Source organism: Cannabis sativa, chromosome 5 (assembly GCF_029168945.1).
Source record: "Cannabis sativa cultivar Pink pepper isolate KNU-18-1 chromosome 5, ASM2916894v1, whole genome shotgun sequence".
NCBI classification, from domain to species: Eukaryota; Viridiplantae; Streptophyta; class Magnoliopsida; order Rosales; family Cannabaceae; genus Cannabis; species Cannabis sativa.
In genome coordinates this window covers 73,805,152-73,817,696 of record NC_083605.1, presented here as the reverse complement: position 1 = coordinate 73,817,696, position 12,545 = coordinate 73,805,152, and the positions used below count along the sequence as shown (strand labels likewise).

Below are 12,545 nucleotides of genomic sequence, written 5' to 3'. Positions count from 1 at the left end.
TGGATTCAGGTCCATCACTTCTCAGGGGACATTAGCTGCTAAAATCTTCATAACTCCTTCTAAGGTGAGTATAACACTGGCCTATTTGGGCTCACTTCTAGGGTACAGGGTTGCGTCATAACCAAACTTATATGAATGGGAGCAGAAAAAAGGTGAAGAAGATGAGAAAAAAACAACCTTTTTAGTATTATTTACAAAGGCTGTTGCCCACACAATTTCAGACTTGATTATACTTAACACGTAAATTTACAAAAGAGAGAATTAAAAAAAAAAAAAACAATCACACACATACATTGGTGAGAACAGAATAACTCAACTAATCAACCAGAAAAACAAGAGGATAAGGTACATGGTGAGGGACCAATAAAAGGACATAGAACTTTTTTCTTTTTTGTTCTAGTATATACTTCTCTAACAGGCAGGCCATAAGAATATATGCAGTTCAAGTCCAGCAAAAGCAAACTTCTCTGGCATCTTTGAAATTAAGCCTACATATGCATTTGAAAGAATCTATAACCTACAAACCCTAGGCAGAGTACAACACACAAAATAAGAATCTTCTTTACTATACATATCATACTATCATATCAAACCAAGCAAATATAACATAACAGATAAATTCATTAAATCAAAAAAACTTATAATGATGTATACCAGAGCCATAGGTGGCAAGGAGAAAACCAAATAACTTTCATGTCCTCAAATTGAAAAATACCTTTATGAGGAATAATAAAGAAATGAAGGACAAAATATTTGAGGTATTTCCATTCTCAACTTGCATGAGACACGCCAGTTCAAAGAAATCCTTGCTTCAGATCAATAATCACATCGACAAACAATCACTTTCCAACGATCAAAGAAATGTATTCATATAGAAAACATAAGACCTGCCTCATAGCAGCCAAATCCTGGATTTAGTGAAGCTGAATTAGTTTCGACAATATTCCACAGATATATTTGGTAATGGGGTTATATCTATCAATCAATTTCATCAGCAATCAAACAAGTTCAAGAACAAAGAAAATCGGATAACCTAAAAAAGAAACAAAAAATTGAGAATATTAAAGAAACTAAAATGTGATTGACAAAATCGCAAAATCCATTCAGTGAAAATGTCATTACAACTTGATTTTCCTAAAACTTGAAAGTATTTGGGAAGTACCTATCTTCATAGGAACGGTGGCTGGAATTTACATTATCACCACTGTGCACCAACTAATGCTGTCTCAACAGGTTAAAACTGTAGCCTACTCATTCAGCACTGTATCAACTGCTATTCTAAACCAAATGTGAAACTTTCTTCCATCAAGAAATTGGTGAAAAGGGCCAAACTGCTTAAAATCAAATTCCCAAGACCAAAATCACCAACCACATTAACGGACAAGAGTTACAGTCAATTGACTACATATCACGGACCCTCATTTCAAGATTCATACTTGAATTGGTTTCTCCTCTTCTCTGCCAATAGGTGAAACTGGTAGAACTCCATCTTCCCCATCACTGCCGCAAGAATTGCTTACAAGCTTTCTCACTCCTTTTTCACATCCAAGTCCATCAACCCCATTATCATCATTCTCCTCAAGAACCTTTTCTGCATCTCTCTCTTTCTTGTGCATTATATCACAGAAGAAATCCGTCATTATTTTCTCGTAGCCTGGCATTTTCGCATACCCAGGAAAGTAATTGATGTCAATTATAAGGTACCGATTCCCAAACCTGGCATCCCTAATAACATCGAAGTTGAACAGATGCAATTTCATAGCACGCCTTAAACCCTTTGCGATTTCGATAAGCAAGCTCTGAGGAGGCATCTCGGTTTCGTCCAAATGCATCTTCTTGTAGTACTTATCGTCAGTTCTTTCGTTAGTGGCGAGATTAGATACCTGCGAGAAAGACAACAAACCCTCCAAGCTACCCACTTTCTCCTCCTCCGACACGTCCGGCAGAGACTTCCTCTTCACGCACTTAACATACTCTCCAACCACATAGACCTTGAAAATCACTCCACCATGGTTCACAAACTCCTGCAAGACAATAGGCGGTTTTAGACTGTTGAGACTATCGTGGTTAAAGACGAGAGCCATCTTATGAGACTTAGCACTGCCGTCAGCCACAAGAGGCTTCGCAATAATCGGAAACTTGAGCCCCTCCCATGCCGGACGATCGAGCAACGTTTCTTTATCATAAATCACTATCTGCTTCGGAATCCCAAACGTCTCACTCCTGTCCTCAATCTTCAACTCAGAAACAACCTGCAACATCGAAATCCGGTTATGAAGCCTCTCGATCGCCTCCGGAGAGTCAATAATCACCGCATTAGGGTTAACAGCCCTAAAATCTTCCAACTGCTGCCGCCAATCCACACCGTAAAGCTTGTGAAGAACACAATCGAACGGTCCCTGGTCAGCCAGAGGACGGTCCTCGTCGATACGAACAAGATCGACACCGTGAGACTTAGCAAGACTAACAAGAGAATCTTGAATGAAGCTCTGTTGTTTCTTTGGTGCCAGCGCATAACCTACGCCGAACCTCCGCTCCGCCATTGATGATTCACACTAACCAAACCCTTTCGAAGAAGACAAAAACGAAAAGAACAAGAATCCAGCAAAATGGTAGTACCAAAACGCTCATAAAAAGAGAAAAATCAATCGATCGATTCACACATTCACAGTAGTGGTCAAAGAAATCAAAGGTCCGAAATTCAATAATTTTCTTTTGTTTGTTCCAATCAAATTATTATGAAAACCTAAACGGCCATTGTTGAGCTTCGAAGAAATCGTTAAGAAGAAAATGAAAATATGGATAGGGAAAAAGGTGAGAAAGAATCTGGTGCGGGTGATGGGTATATATAGCTTCGACTAGGGTTAAGAGTGAAGAAGGGTGATAATGATAACGTCACCAGGGTGAGTATGTAAAAAGGGATCGGATTGTACACGTGGCATATTCTTTGGCTATTATGCCGATTCGCGGCGCGTGTGATGTGGTAGGTCACAGTGTTCGAAAGTTGTGCTAAATTGACGTGTGGGTTACATATTGTCAATCATTATTTATTTATTCTTTTATTTTTCTTTTAAATTTATTTTCATTCGGTTAATTTTGTCTAATTTTAATAAAAAAATTCACAAATTACACATAAATTTATAGACATCAAAAATTAAAGTATATATCTTAATTTTTCTCAAAAAAAAAAAAAACATATATCTTAATAATTTAGAAAAAAAATAAAAAATATAATTTAATAGTCAATTATTATTTATTTATTTTTTAATTTATTTTCATTCAGTTAATTTTGTCTAATTTTAATAAAAATCATAATTAATCTTTTCATTATAAAGAGTGTATTTTGTAGGTTATAAAATTAGTGAGACTTTTCTTTGACTGTGGTCTTGCACTTGAAGAAATTTTTTTTTTTTTTTTTTGACGGTTTGGATTTTGGTTTGTTGAAAAAGAAAAAAAAATCTTTTGGAGGTATTATTAGGGAGGTGTTCATTCAATTATTTCAAGCAATATTGACTTATTAGAAAATGAAAATTGATGTTCTTAAGAAATAGAAAAATTGAGGGGGAGAGCTTACATTGGCTTCTTTTGCTCTACTTGCTTACATTTTTGTATTTCATAAATAAAGTCTATAATTAAGAATTGAAAAGTGAGGAATGAGACGGTGACATAGCAATAGTAATGATAATTATTTATCATTGTTACTGTCATGTTAATTTAAAATTATTGAGAATTGAATAAGAGTACTCGTATTATGTAAAATTGCTGAGGATTGAGGAATAAGACAGTGACATAACAGTAATAGTGATAATAATATATCGTTGTTACTGTTATATCAATTTAGAATTTTTAACTATAGCAATAACATAATAATCTAAAATTACTTTACGTTTATTAATTTATTTCCTATAATTTTTAGAAATTTTTACATGAAAAATCCTTTTTACACACTTTATTACATAATTACCCTCACACGCCTATTACTACATTTATACTTACAAACTTATTTTTATTACACATTTACCACTTACTCATCATACCATGCATACACGTGTTCTCTCCCCATGCATCATCAATCAAATCATACTCTCTTCCCTCTCTTTTTTCATTTTGTTTTCATTTCATTTTCTATTCTTCATTTCTGTTCTCTAAGTTCATTTTGAATTCAAGTAACATCCATTAACCACCCATAATTTATCACGTTTTTCCCTCTTATTTTTGGTTCATCCACGAATTTTCAACTTCCTCTTAGCCCACGATTTAGCAACTGTTTTTCCCTCTCTGTTTCATTTTTTTTTCAATCTTATTTATACCATGGCAATCACTCGGTCATCTTCATCCCCTTCTCCAGTTCTCAAAAAGAAATCAAAAATGGGCAAGAAATCTTTGGCCAACAAATCCAAGGGTAAATGCCCAATCATTGATGATTTTGATTCTGATTTTGAAGCTCCCATGCCGAAGCGTGTGAAACCCACTTCTTCGAAGAAATCGAAGCTGAACTTGGAGGAGCCCTCGCTTGTAAATTTACGGGAAAAAATTTCAAAAATCTATTACACATTCTGAAGATCGGACTGAGGTTGGTTTTTAGTTTTATTTTCGTTTCCCCCTTTTCTTCCATTTCTGCTTTACCCAGATTTTTGGCGTTTTCATGTTCATTTTGCTTTGTGTGATTTTAGGGTTTCATTTGCGCATTTTGTTTCATGTTTTTAAATTTTTTAGTTATTTATTGTTGCTTTTGATCTTTCCATTTGATTCTGGTCTGGGTGTTGTTCTTTAATTTTGTTTTGTTTTCTTTATTTTTAGTGTTTTTTTGTGCTTACAGGTTATGTGTTTTGTTTTCGTTTTTGGTGTTTTCAATCATTCTTCGTTAGTTTCTTTTCAGTTTTTTAATAGTTTGTTACTGGTATGTTTTGATGTGTTTTCGATTTTCATTAGGTTTAGTTGTTTGCTGTTATATTTTAGATTTCAAAACGATTTTCAAATCTTTGCTCTATATTTTTCTATAGTTGTATATGTTTTTTAGTTTGTTTGTTGTTTTAATATAGTTTTGTTGTTCTTTTTATACTGCATTTTTCGATTTCTTTTAGGGTTAGTTGTTTACTGTTTTTTTAATGTTTCCAAACGATTTAAGGTCTTTGCTGTTATTTTCTGTGTAGTTGTTTGCCATTGATAGTTTGTTTTTAGTTTGTTTGTAGTTGTATTACAGTTTTCATCTTGTTTAACTCAGGATTTATAATTTATATTGGCCCTTTTTTGTTATGTTGCAGGTTTGGGACTGTAAATTTAGTCCTTCTGATTTTTACAGATCTAAGTGTGTGTGCACCAGTGTGTATTCTGTGATAAATAATATTAAAAACACTTTATCTGTTAATTTGCTTTCTTTGTTTCGTCAAACTCAGTTTGGGCATTTTCTGGATATGCCTGAGTTTGTTTTTCACCCACAAGTCGTTCATAGTTTATTACTAAGGGAAGTTTCTACCTAATCCTAAGGAGTTTTGGGCTAAGGTTGCTGGCCGTTGCATACGGTTTAGTGCCGAAGAATTTTACCTTATTTACGGTTTAGATTGTTTCGGTGATTGCAACAAGTTGTTGTTTTCACAGAAACAAATCAATTGGTAGAAACATGTTTCCGTGGTGTAAAAACTATTGACAACAAAGCCATCGAGGATGCTTTTTGGGTAGTCGGTGGGGTTTGGATGAGTCTATTGGTTTGAAAATGGGTTTTGTATTTCATTCAGTGTTTTCTTCTTAGCAATACTCCTGACAAAGAAGTGTCTAGGTTTGTTCTAGATGTAGTTGATAGCGGTCGGTGGGATGAGTATTGTTGGGGTAGGGAATCATTTGAATTGACAATTGACTCATTCAAAGGTAGGATTGAGCATGGGATCATTATGAAAAATAGAAAGGCAGAGAAGGGAGGCCAATATGATGGCTGGTATAGGGCATTGGGATGTCCTTGGGTTTTTACTGTTTGGTTTTATGAATGCTGTCCTGCAATGGTGAACTCTTTCTGTAAGAGAGTTTCATCTTCTATTCCCAGGATTCTGAACTGGAGCAACACCATCGTCACCAAAAATCCAACCCTTCGAGACTTGAAGGGCAAGATTTTTGATTTACCTTTGGAGAAGGTACTTTACGCTTTCTTTCTCGTTTTTTTCCTGTTTCTTTTCAGTTTTATATATGTTGTTGTTTTTTGGTTTTTCCAATTGTTTTAATTTTTTTCATATTATGTTTAATTATCTTGTTCAATTGAAGATAAAAAACATGCGTCCTGCGATGAAGAGAGGCAGCAGCTTCAACTTGACGGTCTATTTCTCGATGAATCTATTGATGAACGTGGTGTAGCGAAGCAATCCTTCGAGGGTGGCTCATCTTCAAAGAAGTCTGATTCAGCAGATATTGATTGGATGAAATCTAAGCTGGAGATGCTCAGTTCGAATCAATCATCATTGGCCGAGGACTTCATTTTGTTGAGGTGTTTTGTTGATTTTAATTTCAAATCCGTAATGACTGTAATTAAGGATATCCAAGAGAAGGTTAATGCCATTCATCGTCGTCCTTCTGACGAGGTATTTATTCTTATTTTATTGTTTAGGTTTTTTTATATTTTTTTTGTATAGTTTCTTTACTGTTTTATTTAAGTTTCATTTATGTTGGTTGATACAGGGAAAGTCATCGGATGAATTAGTAACTCAAGATTCTGATGATGATCCTGATGATGATGATGATGATGATGATGATGCCGAGGATGATGAGAAGCAATTGCCTGATCCAGAAAATATTGATTCCGACTCCGACGATGGTGGTGAGTTGGTTAAAGTTGGTGGGGATGCTGATGATGCTGACAAGGTCACGCCGTCCCTTCGCCGATGTGAATCCTTCTGAGGATGTTGGAGGGAGTGATAAAAATGTTAAGGATGTTGAGAAGCCGAAGGGCGATGAGTCTCGATTGAAGGGGGACGATTTCTTTGATGGGTTGAGCCAGCTTGTAATAGATGATGATCAAGTTGTGTTGGCTGGCTTGGAGGCTGTTGCTAAAATCAATGTAAGTTTACTTTTAATTGTTTTCAAAAAAACTAGGTTTCTTTTTGGTTGCTCATTAGTTTCTAGTATGTTTTGCAACTGTTTTAATGCATTCTTTATTTTTTAGGTCCCCGCACCCAATCCAGATGTTGTTGGTGAAAAGTCAGATGCCCTTCATACTGATGAAGAAACTGAGGATACTGTCTCTGATACACCTCTGTTGGATAAGAGGAAGCGTGCTCCGGCCTTGAAATCTCCATTTGTTGATTTCGGGTCTGCTGATGTCGGGAGCACTCCAATGGAGCTTATGTCCTCAGGTTCTCAGTCAGTTGGGGATGATAGGGATTTCAAAATGGTGACTTATATGAAGGGCTTTTATGCTCTTAATGATGCTTTTGCTGATCCCGTATCTACCGAGATTGAGGCAAAATTTGACTCTTGGATTGGTGAAGGATTGCTTAAACATCCCAGGTGACTGTTTTTTATTAAATCTGTTTTTGTATTATTTTTTTCCAGTTTTATTCCTGTTTTAATGCTATTTTTTTGTTGTTTTTTTGTTGTTGTAGGCATTATAATTGTTATGAAGACGGCGCAAAGAAATTTACCCCGGGTTTTAGGCTAGATGTTGATTATGTTGAGGATAAAACTTGGTTTTACCATTTGGCCACATGCGACATGTTTATGAACGACTCGGTAAAGTTTCCAATTTATATTGTACTTATGGTAGTTTGTTTTTAGTTTCTTTATAAATGTTTTTTAGTTTTGATACTACATTTCAGTTTTTTTACAGTTGTTAAACCTTTTCATTTGTGTTTCTGTGTTGTTTTTTTTTCTCAGCATATGAACACCATATTCTATTACCTTCGAAAAAAAGGTAAGTATTCTTCCGCTGTGACGTTGAATTTCGCAACCACTGATTGTCTTTTTGATGATTCCATCCAAGCATTGTACCACAAATTTAACAAGGCCAAGTCAATGAAGACTAAGATGTCACACATTCACGCTGCCCACCCAATTGCGCATTACATCCGAGGTATGCGCATTCCCTGTTCCAAGCCTTGGTATGAAGCCGATCACGTGCTTTTCATCATCAATTTAAGAAGGGAAAGTCATTGGGTTTTTGGGCGTCTTGACGTGCACGAAAGGACGTTATTTCTGTACAATTCTTTGAGAACCGCGAAGATGAATGCCGCAGCTAGGAATGCGATGAAGGCTTATTCCGTGTTGCTGCCTTTGTTTTTCGATTTACTTGGGTTACGGAAGAATAGAGCACAAGTTCTGCCTCGGTTTCGACCTACAGCTCCATTCAGAATCGTGGAGCTTAGTGGTCTTGCGTCTCAGCAGAAGAAGTGAGTGTTTCTTTTAAGTTTCTTTTATGTTGTTTTTTAGTTTCTAATCTGTTTATTTTTTCTCTATGTTTTTTAACAGTGATTGTGGAGCATATGTTGCTGCCTTTGCTGAATTCTTTATACACGGAAAGGATGTCCCTGCAGACTTTGACATCGAAGTTTATCGAACCCGAGCTTGCTTCACTTTTCTACTCGTACGGACAAAGGAAAATTGACGAAAGTATTGACAGCGAGGATGAGAAGCAAACCAAGTCTTCTAAGGCATCTAAATTGAAGAAATAGGAACTTTTAATTTGGTGGCTCTATTATGTTATTTGTTGAATCTATTTACTTGACAAGTTTTAGTGTTGTTGTGTGTTTAAAACTATGTAGCTGGTTTAAAACTTTTAGGATATTTGACATTCACTCCTTATAATATCTTTATTGTATAGGTTTGTATTTCCCAAAGTTGTGTGTTTTTTTAATTGTTCAAGTTCTTATATACGGTCGCACAACTATGGAGAAACTATTAACCAACTAAATACAAACTATGTTTTCATTTTTCCTAAATAGTGCTATGAATGTATATTTATTCTTCGTATTCCATTAACTCTTTTCCCTTATTCAAGTTATGTTTTATCAATTATTGACTGACTGCCTTTAAAACTGTAAAGAATAAGTCATCCGGTACTTAATATTTTACAAAGGGTCGCAACTGTAACAAAACGATTTTGAAACTATTAAAAAACTGTTTCAAATTTCATAAAAATGAAATCCCATGTATTTAGAGCATCACAGATCAACCTGTTTGAATTTGCACACAAAATTAAACAATTCAAATATTTCATATGTATCTATTTTATTGCTTGATTGTTGCATGTCTTTCGATTGTGTCCGTGTTGTCCACATTTGCCGCACCTGTTATGTTTTTTTGTATCCCATTCAGATAAAAACCTTCGTTTCCTTGGTCTTCCAGATCTTATTTTTTGGTTTGGTGGCAGAACAATGATATCTTTTATGTTTTGTGGCACATCCCAAGTTGTGTGATTGTGTACCGGATATGTTGAGCCGCTGTATGTTTCAAGCCATGTTCGCGTGGTGTAATAACCCGAACAGTAGTTGTAAACATTCAAGTTCATCTCTTTTATAACAGCAAGCGCATGAGCACACGGTAACTCATCAAGTTGGAATCTGTTGCAACTGCATGTTTTCTCCTTGAGGTTGATGACCCATGATCTGGTTAGTTCAATGACTTCGAACATGGTCTCGTTTATTGGTTTTACCTGCGGATTAAGTGTAAAACTGTTAATATGTATGACAACGAAAAACAAACTATAAAGAAACTAAAATGCAACTAAAATATTTAACATGTCATTACATTTTCTGTCAATGATTCCACAAAGTTGTCGACTAATTTCTTTTCTGCTGTAGGTGTTAAAAATGTTGTTGTTTTCTGTGCTTTTTTCCTGTTTGTGTATGTCCATTGTTGAATCAATGCTCTCAATGACTCCATCAGTGTTGTGATTGGTAGCTCTCTAGCTGCCAAGTTTGCTGCATTTAGAGATTCAGCAATGTTTGAAGTCATAGTTGAATACCTGTTGTTTTTGCAGTGGTATCTTGACCATTTGTGGTATCCAACTTGTTGTAAATATGGTCTTACACGGATGTCCAAGCTGTCCAACTCGCTCATATGGTATTCAAATTTCCTCTCTGTGTATGCTCTGGCTGCAGCGAAGAATGGTTTATCCAGCTTGCTTGCATTCTTCTTGAAGGTTGCTTTTAGGTTGCTTAACAGGTGGTATACACAATAGCAATGTGTGATTTCTGGAAATACTTGACAAGCTGCCTTACTTATGCTCTCATGTCTATCTGAGATCAAGCACTGTTCCTCTCTAATCCCATATGTTTCTCTCACTTTTGTGAAAAACCATTGCCATGAGTTGTTGTTTTCTGAATCCACAACAGAAAAAGCTAGTGGAAAAATGTGCCCATTTGCATCCTGTGTACAAGCAGAGAGCAGTGTACCTCCATATGTTGATTTAAGGAAAGTTCCGTCAACAACTATTATAGGTTTGCATTTCTTCCATCCTTTTATTGATGCATCCAGTGCGACAAACAAGTACTTGAAGCTGTTGTCATCCTCTGTTTCCATGTGCACTATTGTCCGGGATTAGTTTTTTGCAACATGTGCAAAAAACCGGGCGGCAACTTTGTATGATTCGTTGGCTTTTCCTCGTAATTCTTCTTGCGCGTGCTCTTTGCTTCTCCATGCTTTCATGTAGTTCATTCTGACCCCATACTTGTGTTTCATTTCTCCTCTGATGTCTTGTGGCGTTTGAGTTGTTTTTATGTTGGTGAACCGTGGCTTGATGTAGTTTCCAATCAATTTCGTTGTAGCTTGTCTCTTGTCGGCAAATCTGATGTTTAGATCACAAGTATGTATCACCTTTCTGTCGTACTTTCGAATGATGAATGACTTTGTTGGCCCGTTTCTGGATGCTGTTAGTGCCCACTTGCATTTTGGATCCAAACAACAAATCTTGTATGTTCTTGCACATGATTTTTTAACTCTGAATTGGAAGTTGTTCCTAATTGCATAGAAACCAAGCACACTCTGCAGTGTTTCTTTGTCTTTGTATATTTGTGCTTCTTCTATTTCTGGATGATGCGGATCTGTGATTAGTAGTTCGTCATAATCTGTGATTTCTGGTTCCTTTTTTCTGTTGTTTTCCAGTTGCTCAACCATTTCCTCTGCCACAAGTTTTGCATAGTCCATGAAGTCAAAACTTTCTTCCCCAAATTCCGGTACTCTTGCTTCAATTATATGTTGTTGATTTGTTGAGTCTTCTGTTGTTGCTGCATTGTATTCGATTGGTTGGAAGGCGCTTCTATGTGTAATTAATGAATTGTCATTTCCAAAGAATGTTGCATCGATGGTTGTTGTTGGGTTGTTGATGACATTCACACACATTGGGTATGTTGTGAAGTCGGGGTCTTTCAGTTTGAGTTGTATGTAGAAATGCAGGCTTTGATCATCCTTTATCCTCAATGGTTGGTATCCTTCCTTCACTTGATATTTCAGTTGCAAAACAGTGTTTTCTTGGTTGCATTCCAGGGCATCTTTGAGTTTCTGTTGCAAATCTTCATAGTTACAATTGGCAGAAATGTAGTGTCCACTGGCTTCATAATTTTCATAATTCATTCGATCATCGAATTTTCCATTGTAGAAGACTAGGAATGGAATGTCTTTCCTTTCCTGTGTTTTTGCAATGGTTATTAGTCCGAGGCAACGAATTTTAAAACTGGTTTTATTATGTTATGAAATAGAGTACAAACTTACTACTATCTCTGTTCCTTTGTTCAAGCATTGTATTTCCTGTCCTGATTCCTGATTTTGCCATTTTTTTGGTTTTAATAAACTACAAAGAAACGAGAATAAAACTATTAAGAAACTTCATTTAAATTTTGGGAAACTAACCATTTCTCAAACTGTTCTGTACTCTATCTTTTCCACAATAAATTCCTGCAAAAAACGTAATGAAACTATTATTAAATGATTATGCAACTGTAAACCAACTGAAAAACCACAATTATATCCCCAAAATTACATAGTTATTACGCATTGTCATTTTTCATCAGGTTTATTCGAATCAGATCGATTTACAACTATTATAAAACTAATTTGCTACCATTAACATATATATTACCTTGTATATATGCTAGCTCTTGGTACTTGTCATATAACACTTCTTCATGATTTCTAAACCATTTTCAAACGATAATGCAACTGTAAGCCAACGCAAAAAAAAAAATAAAAAAAAGTTATTAGTATCCCTTGTTTCCTTAATCAGAATCAGTTCTTGTTTATTGGTTTTTACCATATGAATTGCCTGTTGCACACCATTGAATCAACCAGAATGCAACTAAAAATGTTGTGTATCATTGTTGAAAAAAAAATTCAGTTCATACCTTTTTTTTGGATTTGAGGGGGAGCTCCAGATCTGTTCAATACAAATTTACATTGCTTCAATCTGAATTTTCGACGATCGTTTGAGTGATATTGCACTATAAAAACCGAAATCAAATGTTGAAATTCAGTTTCTCCACGGTTGTCCTGCTCTTTTTTTTAAAAAAATTTCTGTTTAGATCGTTGGATTTGTTCGTTTCCTATTGAAATTCGACGGGATTTACAGTTGT

General features: G+C 35.6%; 3 protein-coding genes across 4 annotated transcripts; 1 reads left to right on the top strand and 2 right to left on the bottom strand.

Moving 5' to 3' along the window:
- Window positions 1–601: 601 nt before the first annotated feature.
- Window positions 602–2,875, bottom strand: LOC115716459 (inositol-tetrakisphosphate 1-kinase 1). 2 transcript variants are annotated; one of them, XM_030645264.2, is made up of 2 exons: window positions 1,163–2,875; window positions 602–908 (listed from the first exon to the last, which is right to left on the bottom strand). In XM_030645264.2, exon 1 carries the CDS (start codon window positions 2,541–2,543, stop codon window positions 1,431–1,433), a length of 1,113 nt encoding a protein of 370 aa, XP_030501124.1. In that variant the 5' UTR covers window positions 2,544–2,875; the 3' UTR covers window positions 602–908; window positions 1,163–1,430. The 2 variants fall into 2 exon arrangements, with proteins under 2 accessions (XP_030501124.1, XP_060971956.1); XM_061115973.1 differs by lacking the exon at window positions 602–908 and adding an exon at window positions 914–1,033.
- Window positions 2,876–5,993: 3,118 nt separating this feature from the next.
- On the top strand, window positions 5,994–7,758 carry LOC133038508 (protein BFR2-like). The gene is made up of 6 exons (XM_061116679.1): window positions 5,994–6,096; window positions 6,253–6,566; window positions 6,664–6,846; window positions 6,914–7,042; window positions 7,148–7,491; window positions 7,587–7,758. The coding sequence occupies exons 1-6, from the start codon at window positions 5,994–5,996 to the stop codon at window positions 7,756–7,758; spliced, it is 1,245 nt and encodes a 414-aa protein (XP_060972662.1).
- Window positions 7,759–9,064: 1,306 nt separating this feature from the next.
- LOC115723961 (protein FAR1-RELATED SEQUENCE 4-like) lies at window positions 9,065–10,572 on the bottom strand. Its single transcript, XM_061115972.1, has 2 exons — window positions 9,727–10,572; window positions 9,065–9,631 (listed from the first exon to the last, which is right to left on the bottom strand). Exons 1-2 carry the CDS (start codon window positions 10,498–10,500, stop codon window positions 9,203–9,205), a joined length of 1,203 nt encoding a protein of 400 aa, XP_060971955.1. The 5' UTR covers window positions 10,501–10,572; the 3' UTR covers window positions 9,065–9,202.
- Window positions 10,573–12,545: the final 1,973 nt, after the last annotated feature.

Coding starts and splice junctions, on each gene's coding strand:
- LOC133038508 (XM_061116679.1), top strand. CDS start 5,994: ATGGTGAACTCTTTCTGTAAGAGAGTTTCATCTTCTATTCCCAGGATT. Junction 6,097..6,252: donor AACCCTTCGAGACTTGAAGG/GCAAGATTTTTG, acceptor GTTCAATTGAAG/ATAAAAAACATGCGTCCTGC. Junction 7,492..7,586: donor GGATTGCTTAAACATCCCAG/GTGACTGTTTTT, acceptor TTGTTGTTGTAG/GCATTATAATTGTTATGAAG.
- LOC115723961 (XM_061115972.1), bottom strand. CDS start 10,500: ATGGAAACAGAGGATGACAACAGCTTCAAGTACTTGTTTGTCGCACTG. Junction 9,632..9,726: donor TGGAATCATTGACAGAAAAT/GTAATGACATGT, acceptor CTTAATCCGCAG/GTAAAACCAATAAACGAGAC.
- LOC115716459 (XM_030645264.2), bottom strand. CDS start 2,543: ATGGCGGAGCGGAGGTTCGGCGTAGGTTATGCGCTGGCACCAAAGAAA.